Source organism: Salvelinus namaycush, chromosome 2 (genome assembly GCF_016432855.1).
Source record: "Salvelinus namaycush isolate Seneca chromosome 2, SaNama_1.0, whole genome shotgun sequence".
In the NCBI taxonomy this organism is placed as follows: domain Eukaryota; kingdom Metazoa; phylum Chordata; class Actinopteri; order Salmoniformes; family Salmonidae; genus Salvelinus; species Salvelinus namaycush.
Genome location: NC_052308.1, coordinates 65,815,210 through 65,838,619, shown reverse-complemented (window position 1 = coordinate 65,838,619; position 23,410 = coordinate 65,815,210). Strand labels below are relative to the sequence as shown.

At 42.9% G+C, this 23,410-nt stretch overlaps 2 protein-coding genes across 2 annotated transcripts; both read right to left on the bottom strand.

Moving 5' to 3' along the window:
• Positions 1-1,001: 1,001 nt before the first annotated feature.
• Positions 1,002-6,658, bottom strand: LOC120022917 (zinc finger and BTB domain-containing protein 45-like). The gene is made up of 6 exons (XM_038966913.1): positions 6,566-6,658; positions 5,277-6,347; positions 4,240-4,374; positions 3,845-3,994; positions 3,477-3,735; positions 1,002-3,315 (listed from the first exon to the last, which is right to left on the bottom strand). The coding sequence occupies exons 1-6, from the start codon at positions 6,629-6,631 to the stop codon at positions 2,909-2,911; spliced, it is 2,088 nt and encodes a 695-aa protein (XP_038822841.1). The 5' UTR covers positions 6,632-6,658; the 3' UTR covers positions 1,002-2,908.
• Positions 6,659-8,642: 1,984 nt separating this feature from the next.
• Positions 8,643-23,359, bottom strand: LOC120066359 (hexokinase-1-like). The gene is made up of 18 exons (XM_039017678.1): positions 23,030-23,359; positions 21,236-21,398; positions 18,842-18,990; positions 18,106-18,225; positions 17,626-17,721; positions 17,443-17,542; positions 17,019-17,202; positions 16,465-16,620; positions 16,058-16,291; positions 15,514-15,818; positions 15,000-15,148; positions 14,613-14,732; positions 13,978-14,073; positions 11,693-11,792; positions 11,252-11,435; positions 10,788-10,943; positions 10,225-10,458; positions 8,643-9,904 (listed from the first exon to the last, which is right to left on the bottom strand). The coding sequence occupies exons 1-18, from the start codon at positions 23,090-23,092 to the stop codon at positions 9,742-9,744; spliced, it is 2,772 nt and encodes a 923-aa protein (XP_038873606.1). The 5' UTR covers positions 23,093-23,359; the 3' UTR covers positions 8,643-9,741.
• Between the last annotated feature and the right edge of the window lie 51 nt (positions 23,360-23,410).

The following is a 23,410-nucleotide window of genomic DNA, read 5'->3' as shown; positions in this document are numbered from 1 at the left end:
TACTACTCCGATTTGAAAAATGTGATAAATGAAAACTAATGCTTTTTTAAAAACAGCCTTATATGAAGCAAGAAACAATGAAAACTATTGATGAATGTTCAGTTCAGAACACTGACAAACACCCAGTCAATGTAACTTATCCAAATGTTTTGTTGAATATGCTTTATAATACATCTACAATAATATTTGATGATATCTGTAGTCAAATTCTTCAAAAATCATATTTTTTTATTTCCCCATTGATGATTCTTTTAACATTTTTCTATTTTCTACACGTTTGATTCCTTAGCTGCCCAGCGAAAAAATCATATTTGTTTTAAGCCCAAAAAAGTTGGGACACAATAAAGTAACTGTAAATTGTCACCCCTAAGGTTGGCCTCTAAAGGCGGGTATACTACTATAGCCTGCCTCGTGGCATCATGGGAACAGACTTCAGCAGTAGACAATGATGGAATTGACAATGGGGCCACACAAAAGGCCACCCTTGGGAGAGCCTGTGTGTCCCTCGGCATGCTGGGAAAAAAAGAGAGTAACAGGAACAGATGTTGTTGAGTAACAGATGCCTTCTGGCCAGAGTTCCGGCACTACCAGCCAGACCTTCAAATGCTCGATCTGGAAAGAAAAAGATTATCTATAGCGTTTAAGAAAAGCAAGCATTTTATATTGTCTTTCATATAAATTGGTTAGGATCGAGGGTATGTAGACTTAACAGAAAACTGTGAAATTGGTCAACAACAAAATGTATTACTTGTTTTTAGTATGGGATAAAACCAAACCTAAAACAAAAGAAGATATTCAAAAGTATTTTGATAAGAATACATACGCTTGTTTTACCCCCCTATACCTCTTGGTCAAATAATCAACTGTAGGACAACAAGTTGGCTTGTAGCCATACTTTATTTGGAGAAATGTTTGAAATGTTTAAAATCATGTTTTAAAATTCAATAAAGCCATTGAAGTACGTACATGTAATTTTTCATAAAAAGTTATATCATGCCTTTTAGCTTTTCCATACATAAAACATGTGGTATACATTGCATGATTGGTGCGTTATAAAATTACTTATTTTCTTATGACATATTTGACTTGCAGTTATATTCAAATTTGCAAAAAAAAAAAAAAGAGACATTTATCATTCCCTTCACTCAAAGAAAGCTAAATAAAAAAAGGCAAAACACAGTACATCATTACAATAATGGTTGCGTTCTTCTGACATGGCTTTAAGCACACATAATATAGTACTGTACACAGGTCCACCTCAGACAAAATGTACTAGAAACATTTGAGTTGCTGAGGATATAAAAATCTCTGGAATAGCCTAATCACCTGTTTGTTCACAAGGGTTGGCCTGAACTATATGCAGAACAGATTTAACTGATCTATAAATCATGTCAGCTTCCTATTAACAGGGTTTTAACAGATTTCCATTATAGAGATGAGTGAATCAGCAGAACAGTGCTTAGCTCAATGAGATCATCCTGATCAAGCAGAATGTTTCTTCATTGTGGGGGACATTTTATGTAAAAGTTTATAGTGAGGACCAGAAGGGATCTTAAAGGGGTTTTGCCGGTCTCACTGGCTTAGTTGCCCTTTATGTCTAGTAGGGTCTATTTACTGCATATCTAAAATCACCTTTAAGGTGGGAAGTTGGAAACAAAAAACTAAATATTTTAAGTTCTCCATGATATACATTGGTAATCTTAGGGCAAATATATTTTTCTAAGGTCAAATATCTAGGGTAGGGCAACATATAAAGCTGAATTAAATTACACAATGTGCAAAAATGTATTGTGCATAGTAATCATTGTCAAATTGTAATAAATATTAACGTGGTAATCAAATCCACTCTGGGTGATTGTATTTCCTCATGATTTATTTCGTTACAATAAAAACATTTTAAAGTATTAAATGAAGCCGTTGGAGAACATTTTTATAGTTCTCAGCAACAAACCTTCCCATTCATTGACAAGTGCCCCAAAAGCACACATAACCCCACATACACATAGATTAAAAATCCTGATAAAAGTACAGATTTCTCATTTATCCCAAAAAGTGTCACTTATAGTTGAAAGATCCTTTTTCACTTTTTAAATCCATTGCCTTATTGTTTTCGTCATCAATAAATCACAAATGAGCGACAAATAAACTCATATCGACAATGTAAAGGAATATTATGTCAATTTTTTTTAGTAATGTTTTAAAAGGAAGGGATTTCAGGTAGCTTTAGTTCCCACTGTTTTGCTGTTTGATGTAGCTATTAAACATGTGTAGCATAATGCCTGTCTTTGGACCGCCGAGGTATTCTTTGAGGTGTGTAAAACATGCTGAAACGTTTGTCACATTTCAAAATAAAAGTTGTGTCCTTAATACATTTCCTGTCTCTTCCTGTTTAGAGGTATATGATCCTGGGTCATCCCAGTGCCTCCTGCATCTAATAGTGTTCCTATGCCGTCTTGATGTATGATGGTAACTCTCATTGATTAATTCGCTCTCTTCTTCATTGGTTCATCACCCTGCACTCTTTTTCTAGCCGTGGCTTGTTTTGCTTTCTCTCTCCCTTCCCCTTTTCTGTCTCTCTTTCTCACCCCTCCTACATTTCCTCCCTTCAATCGCCAGCAATTAGTCTCCAACAGCTTTCTGCCTCTCTTTCCCTTTTCCTCTCCTTTTCTTCCACAATCCCAAACCAATTATCTCCCCTTTTTTCCATCATTGGCAACTCCCTCTTGCATATCTGTAAGGGCTTCATAGGTGTGAGAAATATGGCACAAACTCCATCCAGCCTCCGATAGGTCTAGATGGAGCATCAACCATGTTGCTCATACCTAGCAATCCTCTCGGATCAGAAAAGGGCTCCAGGATAGGGGTGATGGATCAGTTTGAGATTGGGCCCTCCTCCCTCTCTCTCCCTCTAGGAGGGAGGCCCATGGCTGGGCATGTTGGCCATGGTGCTGCCCATCCCAGCTGGGCCGCACATGCCCGAGGGCCCTGCCAGGGCTGGAGGGCTGTGTTTGGGGGTCTGCTGGAGGCCCTGTCCCTGCCCTTGGCCCTGGGTGGCCCCGTGGTGGGCGTGTTGCAGGGCGTGGCGCTCCAGCAGGGTGCGGTGGGTGAAGGCCCGGTGGCACACGGTGCACTGGAAGGTGCGCTCGGCCCGGTGTGTGCGCATATGCACGTTGAGTGAGCTCTTCTGTGTGAAGCGCTTGCCGCACACAGAGCACTGGAAGGCGCGCACGCCCGTGTGCACCACCATGTGCTTGAGGAGGTAGTCGCGCAGAGAGAAAGAGCGCCAGCAGATGCTGCACTGATGAGGCTTTTGACCTGAGGCACACACAACAGAAAATAGGATCTGTTAGTATGACATGTGTATCAGAGAGACTATCTGTTATGTGGAGTTTTAACATGTGTATACAACAATCATGAACAGTAAATGTTTTAAAGGAAGTGATAGTAACTAGTATATATAGAAAGTGGTGGCCTACCGGAGTGTATGAACATGTGCTTGCTGTAGTTCTTCCTGGAACGTAACGATTTCCCACAGTGAGTGCAGTCGAAGGACGTCTCAGATCCCTGGGAGGAAGGGGAGGGGCCTGCCGTGCCACAGGTTGACAGAGCAGGGGTCATTGGCGCCGGAGCCTGTTGGCTGTGCTCCGTTCCTGCCATGCTATCAATCACCATCGGTCCACCCACAAAGAATGAGGCTGATGGCTGTGATTGGCTGACTGGGTACTGAAAAAGTAGCTGAAAGGGACACAGGAATTGAAATAATGGCCACCAACGACTTTCATGATTAAATTTGACAAATTGTTGCAATGACTATTTTAAAACTATGTTTACATTTGTAACTGACCTGGTTGTTGATGGACTGTGAGGAGGTAGGGGGAGACAGTAGCTTGTTTCCTCTTCCTCTGGGGTTGAAGGACATGGCCTGAGCCTGCTCGTTCTGGGGCCAGAAAGCCTCGGGGGAGAAAACTCCAGCCTCATCATAGAACACACCCTCCTGTAAGACAGAGAGACAAAATTCCCTTATGAGTATTAACTAACTTAATTAACCCTAATACATAACCTTGAAAAGTCTCTAAAACTGTGATAATGATAAAATAATGAGTATAGACACTTTTATCCAAAGCAATTTACAGATTCCGAACATGCAGCCCATACGGGTTTTGAACCCACAACCCTGGTGTTTTTTGCCAGCACCACGTTCCAACAACAAGTTTCTGTCTAGGACAAGACAAGACTCACCTGGCCAAAGGTTGCCATGGATTCCTGTGTGCCCTCCTGCCCTTCAACACGTCTTCCCTCCTCCAAGCCGAAGACACCTCCATCCGGCTCCTGCACTCCTTCATCCTTCACCACCACTTCCTCTCCTACAAGAACCTAAGAGAAGGTAAAGAAAAATATATAGTCAATTAGAGTATAGAGTCTAAAATTGGTGTTTCAAACTGTGGTGTATGGTCAGGATTGTGAAGACAGTAAAAAGACAATTATAAACCGTTTCGTTCGAACCCTGAATGCTGATTGGCTGAAAGCCGTGGTATATCAGACCGTATACCATGGGTATGACAAAAAATACTTGTTTAATGTTCTAATTATGTTGGAAACCAGTTTATAATAGCAATAAGGCACCTTGGGGGTTTGTAGTATATGGCCAATATACCACGGCTAAGGGCTGTCTGTATCCAGGCACTACGCGTTTTACATTGTGCATAAGAACAGCCCTTAGCTGTAGAATGTTGGCCATATACCACACCCCCTTATTGCTTAGATATCAATTTATCAATGGACAAATTAAGAAAAAAGGTGGTATTTAGAACCTAAAAGGGTCTGAAGAACCCTTTTGGGTTACATGTTCTACATTGAACCCAAAAGGGTTCTACCTGGAACCAAAAAAGGCTCTCCTATGTGGACAGCCGAAGAACCCTTTTGGAACCGTTTTTTCTAAGAGTATACACAATTGGCGTAGGTACAATGTAACAACAACTAAAAAGAGGTGCTAGCTGGTACTCCATCCAAGACTTAACATGTTTAATGACCCATAGAAGGGGTGTTCACTGTTTAATCAGTCCATGGAACATTAACTAGGAGGATAGCCTAATATAAGACTTCTGGACAGCAACTTCCTTTCAATTATGTTTATTGTTGACACGTTCAGATCTATAGCTTAATTCCCAGCAATGACACAATGAGGGTAATTGCCGTCTAGAAGTCCTGCTTTATTCACTTTATGATGTCTGGCTGCATATCTGCCTGCCTTACAACTGTAACCATTGGGAACTTACCTGAAGCCTGAGTGGCTGCCTCTGCTTGCGGCTGTGTCCTCCTGCCCCTCTGTCCCTGTCCAAGTCTCTCCCTCTGTGATGTCCATCCATCTCCTCCTCGCAGTATCTGTCCATCCCCACGAGCTCCTCCGAGAGGTCAGCCGTGTTGCTGCGGATACTGTCCCGGCCAATGCTGTCCACGCTGCTGACACCAGAGCTGCAGCCGACCGAGAGATTCCCTGAGCTTCCAGCATTGGCGCCGTTAGCGGTTGCCGCTAGCAGGTCTCTCAGCTTGTACCTCACATCCTGGGTGCAATTTGAGTTCTTCATGAGGACTCCGGCGGCCCCTGAGCTTAGCCCGTCAGCCCCACACAGGGCCCCGTGGATGCCCATGTCAGCTAGAGCCATCAGCCCCGCTGGGTTAGCCTGCTCCAGGGCGCCTCCTGGGCCACTCTCACTAACATTAACGCTCAAGTTTGCTCCGCCCAGGCCTGTGACCATGTTGCTCGCCCCGCAGTCCCCCAAGGTGAAGTTCGAGAAGCTCTGGTAACCCCCACCACCGCTGACTGCGCCACCACCACCAATACAACCACCACCGCTGTCCCTCCCTTTAACCCCTCCCCGCTCCTCCTGCTTGGGCAGGACCCCAGCTGTCATCCCCCCTCCTCCTCCACCGCCACTTGCTGCGGCCGCCGCAGCAGCAGCCACCTTCCTCTGGGAGATGATCTGGGTGCACTCGTCGATGACCGTCTTAATCTGCAGGATGCTGGCGGCGGTGAGGATGCAGAGGGCCTGCGACTGCACCACCACCAGCGAGCCGCTGTACATAAAATCCACCAGCTGCTTCACCGTCTCAGCGGGGACCAGCGGCGGCACCGAGATCTCAGAGTGGCCCAGCAGCAGCTTGTCCTGGAAGAAGGGGCTGCCAGCGGCCAGCACGCAGGCATGGGCACGCAGCGAGGCGTCGTGGATGCGCACCGTCACATCGCAGAAGAGGCCCTCACGCCGTTGCGTCCGTAAAGCCTCCAGAACAGACTGGCTGGAGTTGTGCAGGTGGATGTAGTGCACCGTCTCCGTGCCCGCAGCCATTGCCTAAGGATGAGGGACAGGGTGGGTTGGGAGGTGGTGCTGGCAAAGTGTCTGTCGGCTCTGAATCAGCTTGAAGGGGAGGGAAGGCAGGGAGGGAAGGGGGTACGGAGCATGGGCCACTGCGGGGCCAGGTGCCTCCCCTTAAACACTCATCGGGCTGCTTAGAGGTAATGAAGTTGTATCCACTGTGTCAGCAGGTATAATAGGATGTGTGAGGTTACCTGAGTGATGCACCTGCTTTGGTGGAGTGGGTTTCCTTGGCAGTCTTGCAGGGCACCCCTAACCATGCAGTCTGTCACCTCAAGCTCTCAGTGCAACCCTGCTGGAAGCAAAGATAAAATTGTGTTCAACAAGAGTATTGTATGTGCTGTAACATAATATAACTGATCTAGCTAAATCCTTACAATATTTTGTTTTTATCCCACAGGTACAAAATCACAATTAATAGCAAATAATTAGCAGGTGGCAGTGGCCTGTACTAAATGGGGCAGATAGCCTAGTGGTTAGAGTGTTGGCCCAGTAACCGAAAGGTTGCTAGCTCGAATCCCGAAGGTAAAAATGTGTCATTCTGCCCCTGAACAAGGCACTGTTCCAAGGCCATCATTGTAAATAAGAATTTGTTCTTAACAGACATGCCTAGTTAAATAAAGGTTACACACAAATGACCACAGGTAACATGCCTGATTGGACAAGACAAGTGATTTATAAGGGCGGGAATATGTGGGCGCGTGGAACAGACAACAGCGCATGATAATGTTTTTAAAGAATGACCTGCATAGCAAGCTAAAGCCCTTTTTGTGTGGTTGAGTGACAGTGGAAAGAGCGGTATGTGTGAATTGCAATAATGTCGATGATATGAATGTAATGCATCATGATCTTATATTTCGTAAGACATAGCTATGTCAATAGGCCTATCTCAGACAAAAATATCTATGCAACCAGACAGGCAAATAACTGTCAAATTGTCACAGTAAATGCTACCATATGCTAGCTAGCTATCAAGCGAATGTTATGTAGGTTGACATTCTCCTTTACGAATTCAGTCTCGTGAGCACACAAACATCTTCGGTGTGCATTTGCATGAACAACTACGAGCATGTGGTTTTTAGAAATTTATTGACATTACAATAAATTCTAATAACCAAAGCTGACACCTACCACGGTCCAATTAGCATGGCTAACTTGACTAGCTGGCCACTGGTTGAAAATGGCAAGCTAGCTACAAACTAACGTTAGCTAGCTAGTTAGCTTCCTGGCTAGCACAGCCTTCTTGCATTGGTCTTCGACCTATTTCGTCTATCGACAATTATTCTACCTTATTTACATATCTGCAGTGTGCAGCGATAATAATACGAGTATATTAATATGCATGCATTTATGTAAACAAATATCTAACAGTTAGAATTAGCGCTTATTCCTCCAATATTTCTGCTGCAAACACAGTGCCAGTGACTGCACAGACTTTGTGCAGAATCACACACAGATCTGTATGCATATGGATGGTTAGCTACATGTGGTGCATAATTGTAACGTTAATGCTTTAGCTCAGCGATTCTCAACTGGTTGGTCGCGACCGAGGTTTTGAATGGTTCGCGAGTGTCTAAGTAAAAAATAAATATTATAATTGTATTATTTGTAAATTAAGAATACTGCAGTCTGAACTTAAACTACTAAAACCAGGTAGAACGTGTGTAGAAATTATAATGAACCTATATGTTTTAATAATTTAACATCTGAACTATTTTTCAATCACAGTATTTTCAATATAGTTATTAACAGCGCTATTTAGAGACTTCGCTGATTTAGAGGTCTCAAATCAGTGAGCTTAACATTCTTCATCAAGAATATGGGCAACATGGAATGATTGACAATGAAAAAAGGTGGGACTGTTGTTCCCAGGTTATAATTGGTACATTTACTATCAATATAGCATTACAAATAGTTTTCCAGATTGCATTTTGGCGATGCTAGTATTGGATCGCAACTGAGACAACCTTGTTTAATTTGTGTCCCGAGGCAAAACCATTCGAGAACCACTGCTTTACCTAAACTAAGTTTTATATGGAATTTTAAATATCATGTCTACCTTTAATGAATTCTGATTTTTCTTTGGTGATAGACAACAAGGAAGAACCCTTGAGTTGAAGAATTCTGTCTATTTAGGTTTAAAATAGCCCATCCACCATTGGAGTTGTCTTTTGCCATGTCTTGAAGCTTATTGTAGAATCAGCTCCACCTGTACAGTGAAATTCTAAGAAAGAGACATCTCCACAGTATTTACTGCACAACAAAATATAATTTAATGAATTCACTTGTCACAGTTTGAAACACAAATCTATTTTGATATATAAAATAAAAGGATCCAGTACCCTCCATTTGTCTCAGAATAAGGCATGCAGTCTTCATAGAGCTTTGGACATGTAAAGCTACAGGGCATGTTACAGTAGGACTCACAGAGACATTCAGGTCATGTTACAGTAGGACTCACAGAGACATTCAGGTCATGTTACACTAGGACTCACAGAGACATTCAGCCACAAGTACACACAGAAACGCTCGGAGTAGCCACTCTTGTCTTGGGGCCCAATGAACATTTATTCTTTGTGCACACAATGCGTAAGTATAGGTGGGAATGAACACAAAACACAACACCTAAGGTATAGTAGTAATTCACATTTATGTAGCAACAAGGTAGAACACTTTAACTGGGGGTGGGTCATTCAACTCTCCAAGCTCCTCAGAAAAAGTGGTTAGGTGAAGGCGGAATTCTGTATTATGTGACTTACTTTTGACATACATTTACACAAAAAATTATTAGTAGTAGACTAGTACATTGTTTGAAAATAGTATGTAAGGGGTGTGTAAAATTATGACTTTTTACAGCCGTGACTCTTGCTTTCCACCCTATAAGCACAGAGGCCTTTTTGGAAAAGATATATAAAGAGTGTAATCACTATAAAGGAGTTGTTGTATCATTCATTGGATTAAATGTTCAATTGAGAGTTCCACCAAAATACTACTACTCTTGTAACTCGCATATCCAGTAGAAAGTACAGAGAACTTTTTGTTTGGTGCAAAATCCAACTTTTGTTATACAATACACACATTTTGCACTATATTTATCAGATACTTAAGACAACATGCTATCGAGGAAAATGTACAAACATTTAAATGATAAACCCTTCTGGTGCATTATAAATAAATAAAGGTGAAATATTGTAGTATTTTTACTTCCCTATGCATGCGGACATGTCTCCGGCTGTGAGAGTGGCCAGATGGGGCAGAGGTGGAGTCACGGCTGTCGGGGCTATGGGGAGATGGAGAGAAGAGCTGTGCGGTGGGTGGAAGAAAAGTTGGAGTAGGAGGGCGTTGTCAAGGTGACGGGAGGGGCGGCTCATTACGCTTGCTGAGCCGCTTGCTGCGCCTCTTGCGCTCTCTGGCGACAGCCCACGGCTGTGATGAGGGCTGCACCCTTGCCGCTCCCATCCTCCGACAACAGGAAGTTGACGTTACACTTGGGGGCGAGCTCCTTCACTGTCTGGTGGAAGATCCGGGAAAAGCTGGAGAGACAGAGAGACAGGCACACATAGTCAGACGAGTATAAGGATAATTGTCTCTCATAGGACATATCACTGAATTGATGAAGCGGATTCATTACAGTTGTACTCAGAGTTCTATTTCTATGATATCTAAGTAGACAAGATGTAGCAGGTGTGAAATGTCCATATCCTCTGACACTAATATCACACGTCATTATGGACATGCTTCTAATTTCCACCTTTTAACATTTTAAGGAAGCTTTGGATTTAGTTTACTATGAGCTAACACTGGCTCTCCTTTTTTCCCTCTCCTTTCATCTCTCTATCCCTCCATCACTCACTGTGGGTGCAGTTTGTAGAGTGTTCCGTCCACCCCCACAGTGACGTCTAGGTGGTCCAGCGCTCTGTTCTCACGAATCTTGTCCACCACGCCGGCCATTCCGGCTCCGCAGATCTGAGCCGCACGGCGGGACACGGTGCTGCATACCTCCTTGACGATGATACTGTCGTCACATGTGCTGTCCAGACCCAGCTGCTGTAGGATGGCCCTGACCTGCAGCAAGGCCAGGCGATCGCTGGGGAAAGAAAGGGTTAAAGGTCAATCAAGAGCCACTGGATCACTGGATACTGAATAGTTACTTGTGCATACAGGTAGGCCTAATATTGGTTACAGTCTCATAAAGGTGTCTGTATCATATTCTTATGTGTTTGTAACAATGTAGATGCCACTGTTGTGAACAATTTGTAATTGTATTAAGTGTTGGTTCTCAACAGCGTAGATCATCTCTGTACATCCCAAATTACAACAGGATAGTTATGCACACCCCCAGGCACATATCCTTAGTTAATAGGGTCAAATTTAAGTACAGCGAGAGATTTTTTAGTTTAATCACATGTTCCCTACCTCTCTATCTGGGACAGGAACTTGGTCTCAAAGATGCCTCTGGTCTTCAGCGTCTCAGAGATCTTTCCACGGAACAGGAAGCCGCGCTTGGTCAGGTCAATAAGGATGTTCCTCACAATTTCTCCCAGGTACATGCCGCTACACATCTTCTCATACCTGAGACATGGAGTGAAACATACCCAAAATTTGAGGCATATAACTTAGTTATTTAGTTAGGCCCATCTTTCCTCAGGGAGTATAGTACAGTAGACCATCGATGACTCTTAGTCTAACATACCAACAATCAAAACCAAGCACCATTTTATTATGGATAACATTAAAGTATTTTAGAGTCAATAAAGGATTCTGGTTCAAATACGATAAAGTACAGATGCATACTTAGGCCAAAAAAACAACCAAAAAACACATTTCAACCTATCCTGTGCTCAGAGAGCCATTTACTAGTTTGGCTGTTCAATTGTCACCTCTGTTTGCCCTCGTTGAGTGAGTTCTCGTCCACGGCGCAGTCGTACTGCGTCCTGATATCGTCCAGGCACCCATTGTCCCCGAAGGCACCCCACTCCATGTTGACGCACATGCGTCCCTCGTTCCCCTCCACCGTCTCTATGTTCCTCATCTCCTCCATGTAACACGCGTTACTGCCCGTCCCTGTTAGAATGCACGTGACATCCCAGGTCTTAGGTCTATAATGCACGTGACATCCCAGGTCTATAAATCTGTACAGTATTATATGTATTGCGGATATACTGCTTATTACAATGTACATTACAGTAAATTATATACAATTTGGTATAAAAGTTTTAGCCATTAGCGTTGTATCCAATTTCATCAACTTATTTTGCATTTGATAGAAAAAACAAGGTTGTACTGTAAGTGTTGATTAAATTAAGTAGTGGCCTATATACCTGCAATAAGTCCAACCTCACAGGTGGGCTCTTCATATGCACACGTCATCATTGTTCCAACAGTGTCGTTCACCACAGCTACCACATCCAGATCAAACTCCTACACATATACACAACACACAAACAACATTATGAGTTGAACAGTACATTTGAGTGAGTTGAACTATACATTTTCTGCTTCACCCAATGCTTTAAATAGTAACCTCATTCAAGTCACCTTAATTTACTGTCACAACCAGAAAACAAACCTCCATTTAGAGTCATGCATCATGTCGTAAAGCAAAAAACATGATATTATTTTCAGTGTGAGTTTGGTGTGTACAAATGGTTGTTTTTCAATGAATGAACCACTTTTCCCCCCTTGAAATGTTAGTGAATGGCTGGTTCAACTGAAAGATGATATCAGACATGGCAACCTTTCAAATAGCACTCCAAGAACAATGCAACCCACTGACCCTCCACACACTCATTATTATGCAGAAGCTCAGACAGGAGACAGACAGGCATACACACACATACACACACACAATTGACAAAGAGATATCATATTCCCATTCCCATTTGTAAAGATCCTGATTTTTTTGTTGTTTTTGCTAGAAATATAAACTCGCAATTTGGTCACAACAATGGTCACAAGAAACACTCTCAAGTTCATTTGTCTTATACTTTGCCTGTAACTATTTACAGTCATTTTTGCATTCTTGTTTATTACAATTTTCCCATGTTAATAACATGCTATTTAAACAATTTCTACACCTCTGCATTGCGGTAGTCCTGGAAATCCAACCCTAGGCAACACAGTGACTAGGGACTGGTTTCAGTAATTGACTCTTTATGTTATAGATGAACTACGTCACTACCTACAGTACGTTGATAAAAAAAAAACATTTTTTTTTATCTTGGCTCTCCAACAAATCATGAGGCAGTCATGCCAAAACGTCGCAATTCAAAACCAAAGCTTGCAGGAAAAACCTTTGCAGTGGTTTTAGTTAAAGTAGTTGATGCAAACTAGCAACTTGCGAAATACACTCATTAAAAATAACCAAAGGGATCTCCATCTTGCTAGCCAATATTTAGTATTTTCTTATTTTGCCAATATTTAGTATTTTATTCAAGCCAATAAAGTAGTGGCGTAGGTAGTTACGTACTTCCTCTATGCCAAAATAGTCCATAATTGAAACCAGGCTCTAGTCACTGTGTTGCCTAGGGACAGGTTTTCGAGACTTGCATTGCGGCTCCGTTTTACCTGTTTGTTTTTTCCCGAATCAATTTGCTCATTGACATTCAACTAATACCTACTCCATCCTCCATCTAAAAGGGTGAAATTAATAAAAAACATACTGAGAAATATGTTGGTGTGTGATTTGGGCTGAGAACCCCTCAGAACACCAAGTCCAGAATGACTGAAGCACATTGAGTATAACTGAGTTACTGCAGCACAGCTGAAAGTTGCCAATAGAGACATTGTATATGCTACTAGCATATGCTCCTAATGGTAACTTAGCATGATATGCTATTGTTTTTTTATTTTTATATATTGTGGTCTGGCATTTTGCATTGTTGAATAAATTGAAACATTGTTACTTGGGATGGTATCAGTATTTCCAACCGCATAGAGTGATTTATTGTTGATAAATGGTGTTATGAATGAGATCAACCTTTACGTGGGGCGTTAATATTGATGGTGACTGAGACAATGTAGTGGAAGTTCAGTTATGGCGCATGAGTGTAATGACAGTTCCACACAGTATTGCCAATTTAGCGATTTTGTTACTATATTTAGCGAGTTTTCAGACCCCTCCAGCAACTTTTATTGATAAAAGAGCCTAGCAACAAATTCAGCTACTTTTCAGGCTGCCTTTGGGGAGTTTTGCCACAAAGGATTTCTATGGTTTTGATAGCATTTAGCGACTTTTCCCACTCAAACTTTTCTGCCGCAAAACATGGGAGAAGCTGTCTGTGCAACAAAAGTCACTGCAATGGTGCACAGATAGGCAGAGAAGCACAGGGGGAGGGGGTGTGAGGTGGGAGAGGTGGCGAAAACGCTATGTCGGGGACCGCAGCTGTGCAGGGCAAATTGGTGCTGTGACTTCGTCATGGCAACGGCAAAACGTCACCCAGCGACTTCTAGCGACAAATCAATGAGCCAAAAGTGATTCTCACTGAAAAATTGTTGGCAACTGGTTCCACACCAGTTATTTGATTCTACTCTGTGGAGTTATATTGTGGGGAGGTGTTACATATTATCACAGTGGTGTGACATAAGGCGTGGTGTCCAACCTCACCTCTTTCCTCTTGATGCCTTCCCGGAGAAGCTCCACCACGTCTTCACCCTCACAGTCTGTGCATTTGAAGCCTTTGGTCCAGTTCACAAGGATACCCTGAAAAAAAGAAAAGGCACTTTTTGGTTACGCTACGATCACCTAGCTGGACGATATGGCCATAAATTGCGTGAATTTATGCGATAACGCTAAATAGAACGATACATTTATAACAATGTACACCACCATTTTTTTAATTACACACACACAAAAAAATATGTATTGTTGTAGCGTCAATTGTCCCATTAACAATCACCCATATTAGCAAACTTATAGAATTTCAAACTTCACATTTCTCTAGTATAGGCTACTTATCGCAATGAACGATATCAGCAAAATGCCTTCGGTGTCAATAATTTTAGGTTTATCGTCCCAGCTCTACGATCACTTAGTACATTGACTTGATTTTCAGTGCATCCACATATTTTATAGTTACATTAGACACGACTGTCACTCTGAGAACGATCAATGAAATATACTGTGAAATGTGAATGTTGATCATAATTGTCAGTGATTCCATTTTTGGAGGATCTTGCATGACAGGATATATTTTGGGTTCTCATCCAGGGTAGATGTTAGCCAGCAGATAAACTACTCACTGCATCCAGGCTCTTCTGGTGGCAGGGGAAGGAAAAGGTGAAGCCCAGAGGCAGACGGGCACTCTTCATGCCCATGTAGTCCAGGAAGTCAGAGATGCAGTGCACAATGTGGTCAAAGAGCTGGAGGAAACGGTGGAAAAAAACGTCTTTAATCATACGCTGACTGCATTCATTTAATTCTGAATTTAATGATTAATTGGCTTGATGATGTGCTGACTGTATTTATTTCAGTGCAGACAGAAATAAATTAGACTCAATTTATGGATGGAAAAATTACTAAAGGAAGTATTTGGACATTTGAAAACGGATGAATCATAGTTCATGAATTGAGACCGAATCGAATGGCTTTTGGCTAATGACATTTAGTAATTTCAGCTTTTGCTGTACCTCCTCTCCCGTGCCCTGCATGACCTCGATGGGAATGGCGTAGATTTTGTTGTGCATCTCCACTGTACGCCTTTTCCCACTACGGATCTTAACCAGCAGCACCCGGAAGTTTGTCCCTCCCAGATCCAGAGCCAGAAAATCCCCATTTTCTGTAACATAAGGGCTGGCTTATTAGCTAATGATATTGGGGGATATTGGGTGACAGTTCAGTAAAAACAAAGGGATTCTAACATGCAAAAGACCAAGGATTATACAAAAAGTACAAAATGTAGACCAATTATGAAAGCACTGAAGCTTTTAAACTTTTGCGGGGGTCAGTCCCATTTTATTCCCTAACAGTTGAACAAGGAATTCCTCTATGGAGGAGGTAATTGAATTCCTGAATCGACTACAATTCAGATGGAACTGATTCCCGCCAACTCTGAATAGTGGTGAGAAGATATATTAATTCCTCCTTTAAATCCTTCCTTCTATCCATCCATCCATCCTCCCACAACCCCCTCCTGTTGGTCACCTGTTCCGTCAGGCGTGCTGCGCACGTAGGTGGGCAGCATCTTGACAGTGGCTGAGTCGTGGGTCTTTTTCCCCAGGCCGTTCTCGATCTCTGTCCTCATCCTCTTCTTCACCTCCAGCAGTTGGGCTTTGCTCAGACGGAACTCGGCCAGTGTCTGGGCGATCTGGCGCGTCTGGTCGGCCAGACGGTACGCCACCGCCGTCACCATGGCAGCACCCTTGGCACTTCCGCTCTCGGACAGCAGGAAACGGACGTCAGAGTCGGGCACCAAACGCCGCACCGTCTTGTGGAGACGCCGGGCATATCTGCAGAGAGAGGAGAAGGGCGGATGAATGGAAGAGATTATAAGCTGTTTGGATTTTTGTATCAAAGCCTAGTACTTGTCAGAGAAATGTCAATCTTGATATGTTATTGCATCATCACTTGTGGTAGAGACAAGCATATTCTTTGACACCTGTGGCTATTTTGAAATTCCCTCCTGTTCTCTTATTGTGTTCTTGCACAGAGGAGGTCCTATCGACCTCCAGTAGGATTGAGTACTCACTGAGGGTGCATCTTGTACATCGACCCATCAATGCCCACAGTGGTGCGCAGGCGGGTGACTCCCTTGTTGTCCTTCAGCCGAGTAAGGATACCTCCCAGTGTAGCTGCGATGAGGTTCGCAGAGCGGAAGGATACGATAGTGCACACGTGTTGTACGGCAACACAGTCCTCTTGAGAAGGCTCCACCCCAAGCCTCGTTAGAATCTCTTTGCATTTGGTCAGGCCTTCCTTGCTCCTGTCATGGGGAGAGAGAGGTCAATGGCAAGAATTTATGTAGTGCATGAGCTCTACAGCTCACTTAGCCTCAAATAACTTTTCATTGTATGTAATGGAGGTCATATAGTCCACAAAAACAATGGAGTTGTGTATATTTTCCTTGGAAGAAACTGTCCATGGTTGACCTCTTACTTCTCAATGGCTGAAACGTGCTTCGTTTCGATCTTCCCTTTTGTCAGAAGCTCAGGGGTTATCCGACCCTCGAACAGCAGTCCCTCCTTGGCCATCTTGACCAGGATGAGGCGGACCAGCTCTCCCATAAACATCCCGCTGGACATCTTCTCAAACCTTCCCAGACAAAGACACAACAGAGACACTGTCAGTTTATTTTTAGGGCTTGTAAACAAATACACAGCGTTACGTTCTCTGAGGATTTATTGTTATGTGACATGACTCTTCCCAGAGATTTTGTAAATACCTGCTTGGGTTGAACAATGTCTACACTGTTTTCTGTTTTATCTTGGCGGTGAGGGTGGCAAGCCCCTGGCCTGAAGCCCTATATATTTATCACTTGTAGTGACATTTTGAAGCTTTTGAGGCTGCAAAAAGTGCCTGATTCAATGTACGTTTAACTGACATTGTACTGTAATTAGCTTTAGGGTATAACTCTGTTATAGCAACAACTATCAACACATATTCCACATAGCAGTCCTGAGTACCATGCAGGCCCTGCTGTCTTGACTTACAGCTGTTTCCCAGGGTTGAGGGAGCCTCGGTCGATCTCCCGGTCAAATTCTGTACGGAGGTCCTCCAGGGACCCGTCGTCCCCGAACGCCCCCCACTCTGTGTTGATGCACATCCTGCCCTCGTCTCCCTCCACCAGGTCAATGTGCCGCAGCTCCTCCATGTAGCAGGCATTAGTACCAGTACCTGAAATTACACCCAGCCTAGTAAATAACCTGTCTGGAGCACTACGGCAAGCCACAGGAGAATGCTGTGCCGCAAAATGGGCATCTGCTTAATTTTCACTTAATTTTAGAATTAACATGAGTCTACAATACCACATCATTCTTTGCCATTGGCAAGCTGCACAGTTCTTTTACCACCTTTTATCAATAACCCTTTTGAGTGTATGCGAACATACATGTCTTGAATGCTGTGTATTCTCACCTATGATGATGCCAACTTCACATCGTTGATCGTCGAACCCACAGGTCATCATTGTTCCGGTTGTGTCATTGACCACTGCCATGATGTCAGCTTCATAGTCCTGACAAATACAATATGTTTTCTAATTCTCTTCCAGTGGCACACGTGGTAATTCAATTATGGTTAAGAAATAAGAAAACTCACCCCTCGTTTCTTGATGGCCTTGTTCAGAAGCTTCACAACATCCATGCCTTCTACACCACTCACTTTAAACTTCTTTGTCCAAGTCACTAAGACGGCCTGTAACAGACAGCACTTTCTTTAATAAATCTGTCCTATGACCACCTAGTGTTAGTCTTAGCTAGTGTTAGCTGGTGTTGGCTAGTCTTAGCTAGTGTTAGCTAGTGTTGGCTAGAGTTGGCTAGTCTTAGCTCGTTTTAGCTGGTGTTAACTGGTGTTGGCTAGTCTTAGCTAGTGTTTGCTTTTAAAATGAGGATTTTGTCCCCCAGGCAGGTACCACCCCCGCAGTTATATACTCTACAACAGAACTGTGCAAACTCAAACCCTAAAAGTTGTCTTATACTTAAATATAATTAAAAAAATTATGCCATTTATTATGGTTTCTCAACATCTCAAATAAAGCATTAAAACATTATAAAAGCATACATTATTGGAACCTCTTACCTCGTCCAGTTTGGTTTGTGCACATGGGAAGGAGAATGTGAATCCTACAGGGAGTTTTTTATCCTTGATTTTTTGCTTCTCCATGAAGTCACCAAGGCATTCTGCGACATGGTCAAAGAGCTACAGACATAAAAATAACTTGCATTGAGGAGTTAGACTGAAGCACGTAGAAGCACGTAGTTTAATTAACAATTACACATAATAACAGTACCAGCAACCCAACCCTATTGGCTTATCAAACCCCTAATTAACAATTAAACTGGTTTGAATTGGTGAATCATGATGGTGGCCAGCAGTTCTTCAAGTCAGTCCTCTACTACGACCACTCTGTAGGCCTATAGGTTACAGTGTGGAATGTTTTTTTTGTTTCAACCACTCACAATTGATTACTCTCGTTACAGAATTGTTGTGGGTATCACGTTACTGTTGCCAACTGCCCTCTCTCGGGAGTTTCAAAAGTCAACAGATGTCAACAGTGTAGTGATGGGGGTCTTGATATCACACCCACTTCATAGGACAAACAGATCCATACAACAATATTGAGTGACTGCTTTTATACAGAGTGATCCTTATTGTTTGACCCGGTGAACCTCTGATGTGAGTGAATGAGACTATAGGCAATGGTCTGGGAGTGTTTGGGCAGTTTTGAGTTTTTTTTTTGTGTTTGAGTTTGTTTTGTTGTATTTTTGAGGGTGTTTTGGTTTGTTTTTTGGTGGTGTTTTGTGGTGTTGATGACCTGCGTCCCACTCCCATGGATAATGTCCTCAGGGGTCTCGTAGACCAGGCTTTCCATCTGAACCGGCTGCTTCTTGTCTTGTGTCACCTTCACGCGCAGGATACGGAAGTTGGAGCCACCCAGATCCAGAGCTAAGAAATCCCCCTTTTCTGTCAGATTGGAGAAAATAAAATAAAAACACAGAAGAAAATACATGAACAACATTACCTATTTTCTAGTGTCTTTCAAGCAGCGTGTTACTTTCTACAAAATTCCTTTTAGGTGAACTGAATTGATTGCCTGCCAGGTGCTATATGTCAGGATTATATGTCATTCTAGGAAGGGAGACAAAATCATACTCTGTCCTCAAAAGGTAAAGAAAGGCCTGTTTATATTGATTGTATAGATCAAGCACCAAGCTGTTTGTGTACTCCAGACACTGAGCTGATCTAATTACACTATCTGTCTGGTGTTGACCACAGAGCATTATCACAATCTGTTCCCTTGACCTGTCTGGAATGAAATGTCACTGAGCTGTATTGGATGGAGGTATGTCTGATGGCCTACAGACTAGACGATGGCTCCATTTGTAGCTGCCATTAAAGCAAAGTAGAATTATATCCTCAGGCTAACTAGGTAATGTTCTGTTATAACACTGTTATAGAGTACTGCTGTTCCATGTAGATTGTAGTTTACAATAAAGGGCCTGCAGTTAAAAGAGTTATCCACTGTTGATATTCATCTTTCCTTACACTGTAGAGAATACCACCACAGAAAATATATTTCATGTGTTGCTATCTTGTTGATCATGGCATTGATGGCTTGTGATTGGCCTGTGTAACTAAGTAAATTGTTGATAATACTTTTGCACACATCTCACATACTTGACACATATCAGTTGTCAGCTGTCACCATAGCCTCAACTTTGAACTTTGACTGAATCCCCCTTCCCGGACCCCCTCATGTCCAGTGGCTGAAAACTATGGCTATTTATAACATGCAAGATGACAGGGAACTGCTCACGGCAGGCTGGCTTTATGATACGACCCCTCTGCAAGGCTAGCCTTGTTGGGCCTGGGGATTTACTGTCCACAGGCCGCTCTGTTTACAAACAAAGATAGGCCACCCTGGTCTATGCATAGGTTGGATGTTTGGAGTAAACCTCTTGACAACGCCCTCTACTATCAGCAGTGGCCTCTACAATCAGCAGTGGGCTCTACTATCAGTGGCCTCTACTATCAGCAGTGGCCTCTACAATCAGCAAGTTCAAAAGAGCTTTCTGACATTTTATTATCAGGCAACATTTTACATATAGTATTTTCCATCCTCTTCTCCAAAGTAGTAACTTTATGCTGGGAAGATTGCCTGGAGACATTCAACATTACATTTGTTAATGTAACCCAATACTCTAGTTATTTATTAACGAGGGTTGGGCATTTTAACTGATGTTGACAGGCAATCAGCAGTAAACAAACAGTGAACTCATCTCCTCTTTTTTCATGTCTTAAACTATAAATCTTACCTGTAACTTTAAATTTCAACTACAACATTTACATTTTATATACTATAAACTGAACAAAAATAACCCCAACTGTCCCCAATAAACCCAACTACCCCAACGGTGGACCCCTGCATCATTTTGCATGAGCTCAGTGTCTCTGTATCTAGCAGTTGAATGATCAGCGTCAGCGATATTAAATGTTATCATGCACTGCTATAGCACAGCTAATCATACTGACAGCCCATAGACACTCTAGTGGCCACAGAGAGCAATACTTTGCTCCTGGGCTCACAACAATGGCGCTAGGTGGCCATATGACCTGCCAAGTTCAAATACAGGGGCCACACAGTACACACAAAAAGCCTAATGTCACAGAATGGCACTGGCCATTTAAAACACCTCAGCACATTTTTGCAGCACAGATAAGCTGGGAGTGTAGTGTGCTTTAAAGTGCTTACAGTATAAACACTATTTTCTATGTAGCGTTAAAAGTCCAATAGTGGTAGTTTGGTGCTTTTACTGTATAGAAGTAGCCTGAAAGGACATGCCAGTAGATATGCAAGCTGCAGGTCCAAATGGGATCCATGCCATTATCTTATGATTATGAATGTATAGGTTTTTTTGTTATGCAGAGAGGCAGCTAACATCATCAGTGTGGATTATTTCCAATGTATATATTGCTGTACTTTATTAAAGAGATTGAAGGCGATATTAAGCACTTTCCAATTTGTAACATATCATCCAAATTGCAGGAAAATTATTATTATTATAATTTTTTGCAGGATGTAACATATCATATGAAATGGATGACTTTGTGCACAATTTTCGGGAACACGTTTTGGCTCGTGAACCAACTGAGCCACACAGAACCACTATTGCATTGAAGTTTACTCTGTATTGACTTGACACTTTACCTGATCCATCAGGGATGGACCTGACAAAGGTGGGCAGCATCTTGACGGTCGCGGTGGTGTTGGTGTCGCGGCCCAGCCCGTTCTCCAGCTCCCGCCGGAACCGACACTTGATGTCATGCAGCGTCTCGTCAGAGAAACGCATAGAGTAAAGGTACTTGTCGATCTATAGACCACCACAGGAAAGAATGGATACAATATGTTATGATGATATGTCATCATGATACAGTATATACAAGGATTAGGGTCTTGAGTTTTACTGACCCTAACTATTATGTATCGTTATGATACTGTATATTACTCAACCAATGATGGAGTGCAGGTACTTAGCAATATGAAGACAGACAGACATTACAAGTTGTCATATTATTCCAGAGTGCAATGGAACACAATCCACAGGTAACAACTGGATAGGATCCACAGATTATTATATCATCTCTTGCAGTGGCATTAGTATTCACCAGTCGCTATGGGGCTCCAAAAAGAAGAGCTGAGCTGAACAATATTACTGCTGTAGAGCCGATAGCTGGAGAATGATTGTCCTGATATAAATAGCATTGTGCAGCCTTCACATAGAGACGAGTATGTGTGTGACGCTAGTAATTAAGTAGTAGTAGGCTACAAACGTTATGAAATGCACACTATCAGAGACCATCTGTTTTCATCACAATGGTAAGTATTAGTAAAATTTTGGGGCATCAAAAAAATGTAATGATTAAGATAATTTAATATTTTCATATGAATTGTAATATATAGTATAGTAGTAGTATAATATACTGTCATAATAATTGACATATAATATTTTGCTGAATCAGCCCTCGTACTGGTCTTCATCAGGAATGTGATGGTTAACTGAGCTTATTCCCAGGGGCCTTAACATTTTCACTGCTGTGGTGAATCACACATTAGCTAGCTACAGTACTAGGGGCACGTGCACATGCTGCACTACACGTCACGTATGACATCACAAATCCTATCCCACACTCCGTCAGAGAACGAGCCACTCTGTTTTTACTCAGTCTCTAGGGGATGTCACATAGGTCAAGTCAAAACCAATGGATTTATGAATGTATAATGTGTGTCCTGAGACAACTAGATGCTCTGATGCTTCTCTGACATCTACATGTCGTGCCTTATTTCTGTTCTGATCTGAGGTCAACATCTGTCTATCACTAACGGGCGTGTCCCCTCCTATCCACGGGAATGAACGAGGGAATTGATTTGGTTACAGGCCTAGTGTCAGGGGAGGAGGATGGCGAGGCAAGGTGGGGGTTGGCACTTTAACCGTTTCCATGACGATGGAGAGGGAGAGACCGAGAGAGGAGTCAGAGAGAGAGAGAAGAAGAGGGGGAGGGAGAGAGGAAGTGCTCACGGCTTCCTTCTAAGCAGCCTCTAGCTCAGACACCTGTCTGCTTCAGACGCCCCGGCAACAGACGCCCCGGAAACACTCCTTAGTGATGAGAGGGGGGCTAGCATGCACTGCATCACGACCACCACCAGCTAGCCCACCCAGCTGGTACATCCTAATCTCAAGGACACACAGTGTGTTTATTAAAAACTGCACACTCCTGTTCCAATACTTACTGTAGACAAGACTAACCACTCATCAAAATGAAATCAGATGTCCATCATGGCTACCCTCCCAAAGCTCCATCCTCATCACATGTCCCAGAGGCATATTGATATGCAGATAGCATCAACCATCAACCAGTGTCCATATCTGTCAGCATTGTCTTCTCATGCAAAACTGACCCATTCTAGAGGGAAGAGTACAGTAAAAGTGTTGTAGTCACTCACCTTCTTAACCTGGTCATCCTTCAGCTCAGTGAAGTAATATGCCAGAAGCTGTGCCGCTATCATCCTGCCTGCACGTATGCGAGGGCTGTCAGCGACTGACGGACGGAGGGAGGTGAGAGAAAAGGGAGGAAAGAACGCCCTATATCCAAGCTCTCTCTTGTCCTTCACTGATCCCTTGTTTATCCTAATGAGGAGGAAACGCAGGCCTGAGCTGCCCTAGTCCCCTTTGAAGAGAGTTGTGAGGTAAAAGTGCTAGTAAAACAGTGAAGAAGAAGAAGCTGTGCCTTGGTTGCACACACACAGGCACACACACAGTGTCTTGTCTGTGTCTCAGTGCTGTGGTGCTAGCTCTCCTAGCTGCTCCCTGCTAGCTGCCTGTCT

Coding starts and splice junctions, on each gene's coding strand:
- LOC120022917 (XM_038966913.1), bottom strand. CDS start 6,631: ATGGTTAGGGGTGCCCTGCAAGACTGCCAAGGAAACCCACTCCACCAA. Junction 6,348..6,565: donor AAAGCAGGTGCATCACTCAG/GTAACCTCACAC, acceptor CCTCATCCTTAG/GCAATGGCTGCGGGCACGGA. Junction 3,995..4,239: donor CCATGGCAACCTTTGGCCAG/GTGAGTCTTGTC, acceptor TCTGTCTTACAG/GAGGGTGTGTTCTATGATGA.
- LOC120066359 (XM_039017678.1), bottom strand. CDS start 23,092: ATGATAGCGGCACAGCTTCTGGCATATTACTTCACTGAGCTGAAGGAT. Junction 15,149..15,513: donor CAGCACGCCTGACGGAACAG/GTGACCAACAGG, acceptor CTTATGTTACAG/AAAATGGGGATTTTCTGGCT. Junction 14,733..14,999: donor TGCAGGGCACGGGAGAGGAG/GTACAGCAAAAG, acceptor CGTTTCCTCCAG/CTCTTTGACCACATTGTGCA.